Source organism: Balaenoptera physalus (genome assembly GCF_965194825.1).
Source record: "Balaenoptera physalus genome assembly, chromosome: 10".
Classification (NCBI taxonomy): domain Eukaryota; kingdom Metazoa; phylum Chordata; class Mammalia; order Artiodactyla; family Balaenopteridae; genus Balaenoptera; species Balaenoptera physalus.
In genome coordinates, this window is record NC_138889.1 from 69,578,986 (window position 1) to 69,588,542 (window position 9,557).

The 9,557-nt window shown below is 50.4% G+C and overlaps 1 protein-coding gene across 4 annotated transcripts in view; it reads right to left on the reverse strand.

The window, feature by feature from the left end:
- DKK3 (dickkopf WNT signaling pathway inhibitor 3) overlaps window positions 1–9,518 on the reverse strand; it is a 47,383-nt gene extending 37,865 nt beyond the window's left edge. The window contains exons 1-3 of one of the 4 annotated variants that reach the window (XM_082478142.1): window positions 9,352–9,518; window positions 8,504–8,750; window positions 2,180–2,317 (exon numbers count right to left, since the gene is read on the reverse strand). In XM_082478142.1, coding sequence (XP_082334268.1) covers window positions 2,180–2,317; window positions 8,504–8,716 — 351 coding nt within the window. In that variant the 5' untranslated portion in view covers window positions 8,717–8,750; window positions 9,352–9,518. The remainder of the gene's footprint in view (window positions 1–2,179; window positions 2,318–8,503; window positions 8,751–9,351) is intronic. The other 3 variants (XM_082478141.1, XM_082478144.1, XM_082478143.1) reach the window with 3 other exon arrangements.
- Between the last annotated feature and the right edge of the window lie 39 nt (window positions 9,519–9,557).

Here is a 9,557-nt window from a genome sequence, read left to right on the forward strand (position 1 = left end):
AAGTACAATGGGAGGCCCGGCCCTGTATTCCCCTATCTGTTGTCTGCCTTCTGTAAACAGGAGCAGGCACCTCAAAGCTGAGCCTTAGAAACCTGACGTGGAACCCAGGCTATTCCCACCCCATCCAAGGCCATGTCAAACCTCTGTGTTGGTGATAAAAAGACAGAAAGAAGCCCAGGAGCTAGGAGACCTGTGTTCTTTGAGCCCTGCCTCAGACACCAATGACCGTCTAGTATGTAACCTGGAACAAATCATTTCTATTCTCTGATTCACAGTTTTCTCATTTCTAGGTCATCTTTAAAGTTCCTGCCAGCTCTAATGTCACAGGCATCTGCAGCCAAAACGAAGTGGAAACTCTTAGGCTAATGCGCAATAGTGGATCAAATTCTAGTTCTAATTCCAGTTCTGAGGAGATAAGGATCATGTCTTTATCAACATACTTTATTTTTATCTAAATAATTCCTCTCTCCGGCAAAGAGATGATGTCTTCTTCCTTTATGCCCAATTTTTACAGGATTAACCAATGTTATATTTTTTTAAATTGTACAGTCCTATATGTATAGGTTGCAGGACTTCTCAGAACCTTTATTATACTAAGGTGCATTTTTGTATCTCTAGGAAGAGAAATATGTACAATGTTTTCCAAACATGTTTCACCACTGAGCCCTTCTTTCATAAAGCATCACACAGGACAGGAGCTCCATGGAACCCACTCGAGAACTACCACACCGTGCGGATACCGTAACTTTACCATAAGAACAAGAAGAAGAAGAAGAATTTGCTGCTGGATAGCACTTCATAGTTTACAATGACTCTCACATACTTTAAGTTATTGGACCCCCATAATACCGTCATGTAGATGTTGATATCCCTATTTGCTAAACGCAGTTAGTGAGGGTCATGAAATTGAAGTAATTTTTTCAAAATCACACTAGTTACTGGTAGGACTCACGTTTGGGTGTTCTGATATCTACAAGGAGAAAATTTAAGAAGCAGCTGAAACTACTGGCTGATTATTCTCAGAAAGGATGACTTAATATTGGTTTTGACAAGAATAAAACAATCCCTTTTGGAAACATTCTCCAGTCTTCAGACAAGCAATGCGAGAGGATTCTGTTTGGCAGGTGGCTCATTTATTTATGCGGGGGGTACAGTCTGGAGCTGGGGCATCAGTATGTAGCAGAAGAGCCACACAGAGGCTACTTTATAGTCAAGGCAACAGCCCATGAAAATTGACCCCTTTATCCTCTATAGCACAGAAGTGCTATTGTTTCAACCCATTACCTGGGCACTTGAACAAAAGCAGGGCTCTTTTGTGAGAGCTGTCATGGCCTTGCATGTAGGCACTGAGATGAGATCAGAGGTCAAGCTCCTTGATGTTCACAACAGAAGGTCAACTCTACAGCCTCTAACAACGACGCTGAACATCTGCACACCAGACTCTCTTCAAGAGAACACAGGCCACGTGGTTTGCTCCCAAAGTCCTGCCAAACTCATATCGGAGACATCTCACACTAGGGGCAAGCTAATGTCACATTCCTCTAGGTTTGCAACATTTTCTTCCTCAAGTCAGATTGAGAACAAACCTGCTTGCTCTTCGTGCAAGATATTGGACCAAGAGACACTTAAGATGTGTGGTAGGTTAGGAAACACTCTGCTGTAGAATTTTGAATGGATAACCAGCAAACGAAAGAATATTTCATCTCCTGGCAATAGAGGCTTCTTCTTCTGAAGACTGAGTATATCACATTTGCGCTCCTCCTAAGGAAATGGTGAAGATCTATTCACTACAGCATGAACTCTATTTCAACTCACCACTGAAACACAGATAAAAACCTGTGAAATAAATTCCTCAAATTCGATACTAGGAAAGTATCTCTCTAAACACTTGTTTGCTTCCTTTTCCCAAACGATAAAAATCCCTGAACATTCCTTTGCAATTGGACTGGCAGGAAGAGTAGAGTTAAATTTACTGCTTAAATACAAAAGCAATTTATGTTTTTGATACATATATTTCCCCTTTAAATAGCTCCCTCAATCCCTCTGGTTTTTAACATGTACTTTACCATCCTCATTTGTATTTTTTGGCTTGTATATCAAATATGTAAACAAGACCCTAGTCCTCTGATGGGACCGGGTGATGAGGAAAGGAGGAAGTGCCGGCCACGACCGCCCTTACCTTGTGAATTTCTCGGTGGACGTGGATGGTGTTATTTCCAACCTTGGTTTCCGTGTTGGTCTCATTGTGATAGCTGGGAGGTAAGCGTGCCAGGTTCACTTCTGATGACGTTTTAGCAGCAGCCTCTTCTGCCTCCATCTAATTAAGTCAATGGATTTAATGAGCAATATTGTTTTCTCTCGATACAAATCACAGTCCATTAGAAAAAAAGAACCACTTCTCTTTTCCTCTTCTGCAATGACAGTGGTGCTGATGATAGTAGGTACCAGTAATTGAGTACCCAGTAGAACAAGAAGTTGTTCTAAATGCTTACGTATATCATTGCCTTACATCTCACAACCTCCCTGTGAGATGGGTGTTAATGGCCCCCACTTTACAAGTGGGGCAACCGAGGCTCAGGAAGACTAGATAACTTCCCAAGACTCTCAGTGGAGGGCAGAGTCGGGATTTGAGAATGCCTCTGTTGAACAGTCTTGACCCCTGTATAGATGCTCTCGGGGCCACGCCCATCTCCCCGTGGCCTAAGCGGGAGGTCACCTGCATTCGTTCCCTTATGTGCCAACAACCACCTCTGTCTCTCTTCGAGAGCGTTCTCTGGCTGCCGAAGTGTGCTCAGTCTGCACAGGCCCCACGTGCTAGGGAGTGAGCGCTCCAGGGACAACCCTTAACCAGTGAAGGACAGGCTACGGGGGTAAGTACCCCGGTGCCCTCTCCCCTCAGTGGGACGGTCTCTCTCCAAGGACCCCAGGGGGATTGAGCCCTAGTTGTCCCTAGCAGTAACCTGCTCATGAGCACAGCCTTTGTTGCCTCTCTTCTTTTCCACTTCACTTTCCCACTTCCTCCTCGTGCTTCTGGGATCACATCACAAATGAATTATTTGCTCCCAAATCCTTGTTGCAGGGCCGGGTTGGGGTGAGGACGCAACCTAGGGCAGCCCCTTCCCCACTGCAGGTGGCTCCACAGCTATGCCTCTTCCCCAGCCACCCTCTGAGTACAAGAGGGACCCCTGTAGAGGGTCAGGTGACTAGCTCCCGGGGTGCACCCTCCTCCTGGCTCTTCTTGCACAAGTGTCCTTTTCTGATGCCACGTTTCTCAGGCCACTGTCCACAAATCATAAGCTTCCATGACATCTATACCAGACATGTCAGTCAATTTAAATCTGAACCCAATTCCAGCCCCAGTCCTGATGACTGGGCAGGTGACAGTGTGACCAGTCACAGTTGATTGGACTCAAACAGAGGTCATGTCGTCGACTAATTGAGCCAACCCGACACTCTCTCTAGGAATTTAAAATGAGAGACACAGAGAGAAGTTGTAGCTGGTGCTTGGCAATTTTCCAACAGTGCAATCTTTGACTCTGGGCTATTTTTATTCCTTTAAACGAATCCTCAAAAAAGATTCTCCTATTTTAAAAATCACTGACCTCCATTCCCTTACATACTACATGAGGCCCCCTCTTTTCCTTTCTCTCCCATCCAGATTTGCTGAGCTGGGTATACACGGGGAAAGAATTCCCATGTCTCAATATAGCACAAAGACACTGCACCAGAAGTGTGAAGAAAGTCTGGTCAGCATAAAGGACCGGATAACCAACCAAGGACTTGGTCAGCAACCGCCGTGTTTGACCCTGAGACAACTCGTCACATGTCTGAAACCTGGTCACTGGCTCCGTCCTCACCATCACAGTCGTCATCACCTCCATGCTTGGGCATCAGCTATGTCTGAGCCATTGCACCAGCCGCTTCCATATCTCCTTAAATATTCACAGCAACCGTAAGAGGAAGTGTTATTACCCTCATTTTGCAGATGAAAAGAATGAGGTTGACAAAAGGGAAGGAATCTGCCTAAGGTTATCACATTCTTAGTAAGTGGCAAAACTCGGATTAGAACTCGGGTCAGCCTGACTCCAAATTATGTGCCTTTCCTAGTATATGCTTCTGCGTATACTTTTGCTGGGGAGATAGGAGAGCCCCACACAAGCCAGTTTGAGGATGATTATGACAGTCTGTAGAAGCGAGTCAGGGGTTCAAAGAAGAGAGAAAAACGGCTTCCAGGTGGAAGAGGAGGCATGATTGGGTTGGTCTCACAAGACAGGTACGATTTGGATAGAGAGGAGCATAGAGGAGGCGAAACTGGCAGCCTGGATGAGAACGGTGTGTCATGGGCTAGGGCAGAGGGTCCATGCTGGACCCTAAATGGATAAAATAATGGATAATGAAGTAGAGACAAATTGACAGTGAATCCAGGGGCAGTTCTAATGCAGACGATGTTAGCCTGGTTCTCAACCGAGAGGCACCTCAGAGTCATGCCCAAACTTTAAAAAAATATATACATATCTGGATCCCTTCCAGACCTGCCGAATCAGAATTTCTGGAGGGGGGACCCCACATATCAATGAGCTTCCCAGATGATTCTGAGATATTCCCTCCCCTCTACTCACCCTCAGGTAAGAACCTTTGCACCGAGCAATGGGGAGCTGCAGCAAGTTCTGAAGACCAGTTGGGAGATAATACAGAGTCCAGAGAAGAAAAAGACCGGAGTCAGGGGACTAGCTAGAAGCAGGCTGAGAGTCAGAAGTTTTATCTGGGGAGGGGCCTTCTAGGTGGTAAAGGCTCCAAATAAATCTAGAAGGACCAAGCCACTGAGAGCTGGCCATTAGATTAGGCAAGAAGTTACCCGCAGTATCGTCAGAAGGCAGCACAGTAGAAAAGTGCCCGGGTTCTGGAGTCAGGTAATGGGGGGCAGGGGCAAGTCCCAGCTCGGCCACAAAGCAGCCACGTGACCTGGGGCAAGATACCAAATATCTCTAAACCTCAGCTTTCTTGTTTGTAAAATGGGGATGATTCTACTTTGCAGAGCAGATGTAATGATTAAGGATCATGAAATCTGAGTGCTTGGAACAGTATCTGTCACCCTGCAAAGGTGTAATACTTGCATAATATAGTCGTCTAAGAAAGCAGTTTTAGAAGAAGCTAGTTTGCCGGGGGATGTCTGGGTAGGAGTGGAAAGAGCAGGTAATAACATGTGTTCCAAGGGTTTGCTAATAAAACGATGAAGCTGAGATAGGAGATTTAAGACTAAGAAAAAGGCTTTTTAAATTTAAGTGAGAGATCCTGAGATGTTTAGTGATAGAAAAGATACAGCTGGGAAAGAATGGGAGTCTGGAGATGCTAGAGAGACTAAAGCCAGAAGGAGAATGGAATGTTTTAATGCTTTTAAAATTTCTATAGGAATGGTAATCCTCCAGTTTGGCTTGCAAATAATTGACAAGTTACCAAATTTAGAATTTGCTCTGGGCTGAACAGATAGTCTTTATATAAAACCTTCTCCCCCTCAACCAGTGGTTATTTCAACAGAATGAGCTAAAGCTCTTTCATGCCACCACAAGCTAAAAGTACAGCTTACAGTGGAAATTTCAACCACAACTATTACTGCCACTAGCACGAGAAACTTAAGCCTGAAGCAACAGGACTTGTTTCACAGAGGAGGCACCTACAATTAAAATGGCACCTACAATTGGTTGAATCTGTGTGTCTGTTAAAGGAGCAGAGTAAGAAAAACTGGAGAGAGAAATTCAGGCTTGGTATTGGGGTTCTTCCTAGGAATAGGTGAGGTGATAAGAACATTCTAAAATGTGCCAGTTACAGATGTGGCAATGGAGGGGCGGGGAATGGTTTTATCCTCACAATACTTTTATCAGTAACATACAGAATAATTAAACAGGAAAACAGGAGCAGCCCAGACTGAACCATTGGAAGATTCGCTTCCCCTCAATAATGATCCTACAAGCAGAGTTAACTATTTTCCCTTAAGAGAAATCAGCAGCTTGAGTCAGCTGGAATATTTTAAATGTCAGGGAGTTACTTGAAAGCAGATTCATGATGCAACTATGTAAACAATTAATGCATCTGGCCGCGGGTTCTTTTTGGCTCTTCTCTGGGACAGTAAGTAAATAGTAACTATCTTGTGTTTATGAGATTTAAGGGGTTTTCTGGCAATCTCTTTTAAAAAATTAATACTAATAGCCATAATCTTTTGTGAATCTATCATATATCAGACACTGGTGGTTCTTTTGTTATCATTCATACTAGTGTTATTAATATGATGATAATGAGAGCCATTATTTATTGAGAACCAACAATTTCCCATAGTCCTGACAACCACACGAGGTGGCAACTTATACTGCATCAGTTTTACTTAACCACATTTTATCTTATTTTATTTTTTGGCTGTGCTGCGCAGCTCGCGGGATCTTAGTTCCTCGACCAGGGATAGAACCCGGGGCCACGGGCCCACGGACCACAGCAGTGAAAGCACCAAATCCTAACCACCGGACTACCAGGGAAGTCCCTACTTAACGCATTTTAGACGACCAGAAAACTTGCTTTACTTACATCTTCTCATTTAATTCTCCCCATTACCCCCAGGGGAAATGGACATTTCCTCCATTTCAGAGCCTGGATCCCATCACTCGTAAGTGGCAGAGCTGGGATGAGAGAAGGAAGGTTGGTTCCCACTGAGTGGGGTGGAGGTGCCAGCCCATGTCTCCCGTGGTGGCAAACTGCAGAAGTCAGGCAGAGCCATGTCTGGAGGAGGAAGGCCGGGGCCCAGGCAGAGGCAACGTGGCCAGCTCCCTCAGAGTGAGCACCAACACAACGTCCCACTGGCTGCAAACTGCTCTCATCAGTGAAGAGACTGAAGGGGCCCTGCCGCTCCCTCATCGCCCCTCACCAGGGGCTGCCGGCAGAGGACCATGCTGCATGGGCAAGTTCACACTGAATGAAAAGACGCAGGTGACCTGGTCAGGCTCAGTGGGAATCCATGGGCAGGAGGGAAGCAAATGACCTGCTCTGGAACCAGAAGGATCGTGTGAGCTCAGTTCAATTTGAAGGTGCAGAGTGAAAAGACACTGGGGCCTCTGATGCCCCGGCCCCTTTCATTGTTCCATGTCATGATTCTTTTGCTTTCTCAGGAAACAGGAAGTCCACAGGTTTTAGAATCTGGCCTGTCCAGTGGATGTTCAGGTACAGCTGCCCATGCAACCGCCTCCCAATCCAGTGTCCCCCCTTCACCAGTGTCCAGGGTCCACCAGGTTGACTGCTGTGGGCAGGAAGGGGAACTAACCCAAACCACACAGGGGTGGGAGGAGAAAGCCACCTCTCCTGGTAGACCAGAGCCAGCTTTGGAGGCTTTGTCCAAACAGTGCAGAGAAGCAGGGACGTGGAGGCACCTGACCTTCCAGCCTAGACATGTGGTCTCTCACTGACTCCTTCACTGTATGGCTGGCTTCTCTCCAAAGACAGGCTGCAGCAGAGGCAGGCCCAAGAGGGGCAATGCCCACCCACCCCAGGTAGCAGGGCCACCTGGCTGGGAGAGGTGGGCCAGCTGCACCTCCTGTCCAGGCAACCCTGGCGATGCTTGCATGCCCACCATAGAGGATGCCATCCATAGCGTTTGGACCTGGGAGGCAATGGAAAGAAGCAGCCAAGCAAAGTTTTCCCAAGGTATCTGGTAACTGATAACTATCAGCTGCTATATATTGCGCATCTATTATATGCCAGGTGCTACACATATCGTGGATTTAATTCTCATGGGACATTGAGGTACAGGATGTTAAGGGATCTGCCCAATGCCACCTGCTAGTGAATGGCAGAAGAGGACCCTGAGCCCCGGACTGACTCCAAAGCCCTCTTGGGATGGGGTGGGAGGTTGCCTTTCACACTGCTCCTCCTCTCACCCACCACCTCTGACAACTGACACTGCTGGGATTTAGGATTCCCAGTTTCCTTCTCTGCCCCACATGGCACTGGGGAAGCCCAGACAGGTTACCAGCAAAGCTCAGGGCTCTTTGTCCCCACATGGCACCCTGTCTCTTGGGAAGATGGCACAAGCTCAAAGCCCAGCAGACAAGCTGGGACTTGAGATGCCTGGAGCTTCCTCAGCAAAACCACAGCGCTGGAATACCAGGGGCCTTGCAAGCCTCCGCTGAGAACAGGATGAGGCCAACTGCACACCTGAAGATGATTGCAGGGTGATGGCCGGCAGCCTGCAGGCAGGTGGTGACCCCCGCTGCCCATGGGCAGGTCCAGCCGGAGTCTCTGGGTGGACAGACTCAGATCCAGAGCTTTTGGCAGGAAGGCAGAACGAGGCGGGAGTTGGGATCACCCCGCACTGCCTTCAGATAACTCGGAATCTGCTGCCGGCCCTGCCCAGCCCTTTAGCGGACCTGAGGACCCTGGCCAGCGCTCGCAGCACGGCTTCCCCAGCCCCCGCTGTCGCCAGCGTCGCGCTTCCCCGGAGCGCGGGCCCTTCGGGCGCACCCACCTCCTCCACCGCGCTGCGCAGTTTGTGCTGCGTGTCTTCCATCAGTTCCTCAACCTCGCGGAACATCTCGTTGAGGGTGGCCTCCTCCTGCGGGTAGCTGAGAGCCGGGCCGGGCTCGAACGAAGCCGGGGTCACTGTCGGAGCTGGCGCGGGGGCCGTGGGGACCGCCGCCGCCAGCAGCAGGCACAGCAGGGTGCCCCCCAGCCATCGCATCTCGGCTCAGCGCCCTCCGCCGCCGCGCCGCCGCCTGCGCGTGCCAGAACGCTGTCAGAGGCGCGCCGACCACCCTCTGGCCCGCGCCGCCCGCCCCGCCGCCTCCGGCACTACGAGCCGGGCCCGCCCCCGGCGCCCCGCTTCCCCGCACCCAGCCCCAGATGGGAGGAGGCCGAGTCCCCTCCGGACGCAGCTACCCCGCACAGGGAAGACCCCCACCCGCTCCAGCCCCGCGCCCGAATCCCCTGCGTACCCCCTGGCGCATCCTCCGGCACAGGCTGCGCTCTGCCCCCGCCCCCAGTGATAGCCCTCTCCCGCGAGCAACAGAACCCGGGCGCCCCCAAGCTTACAACCCTCTCCCCTCACCGCCCTCCCCACCGGCCCCCCACCCCGGCTTGGTCCCGGGTTTCAGCCCTGTTCCCTCCTCGACCAGGTCAGAGCACAGCTCTGGTGCCGCGACCCTACTCCCACCCCAGCCCTACCCGAGCCCCCATCTTGGGTGGTCAGAGAACAGCTTATCACCGCTCCCCCTCCCCATCCCCGGGGTCGGAACCGAGTCCAGCGCCCAGTTCCTCCCCCACCGAGGAGCTGCCGAGATGAGCCACCTCCCTTCCCCGCCGCCGCCCTTCACCCACCCCGACTGGACCGAGCTGTGCTCCGGGGTGGACCTGCCAGGCCTCGCCAGGGGCTGCCTCAGGGCTGCGGAGCGGGAGCGGCGCGCTGCGCGGGCCGCGGGTGCGGGGAGCTCGGCGGGGATGCTGCAGCGCTGCTACCCGGGCGAGCCCGCAGCGCTCGCCCCGCCCGCCCCGCCCCGCGGGAGGGGCCGCGGCCCAGCCCGCCG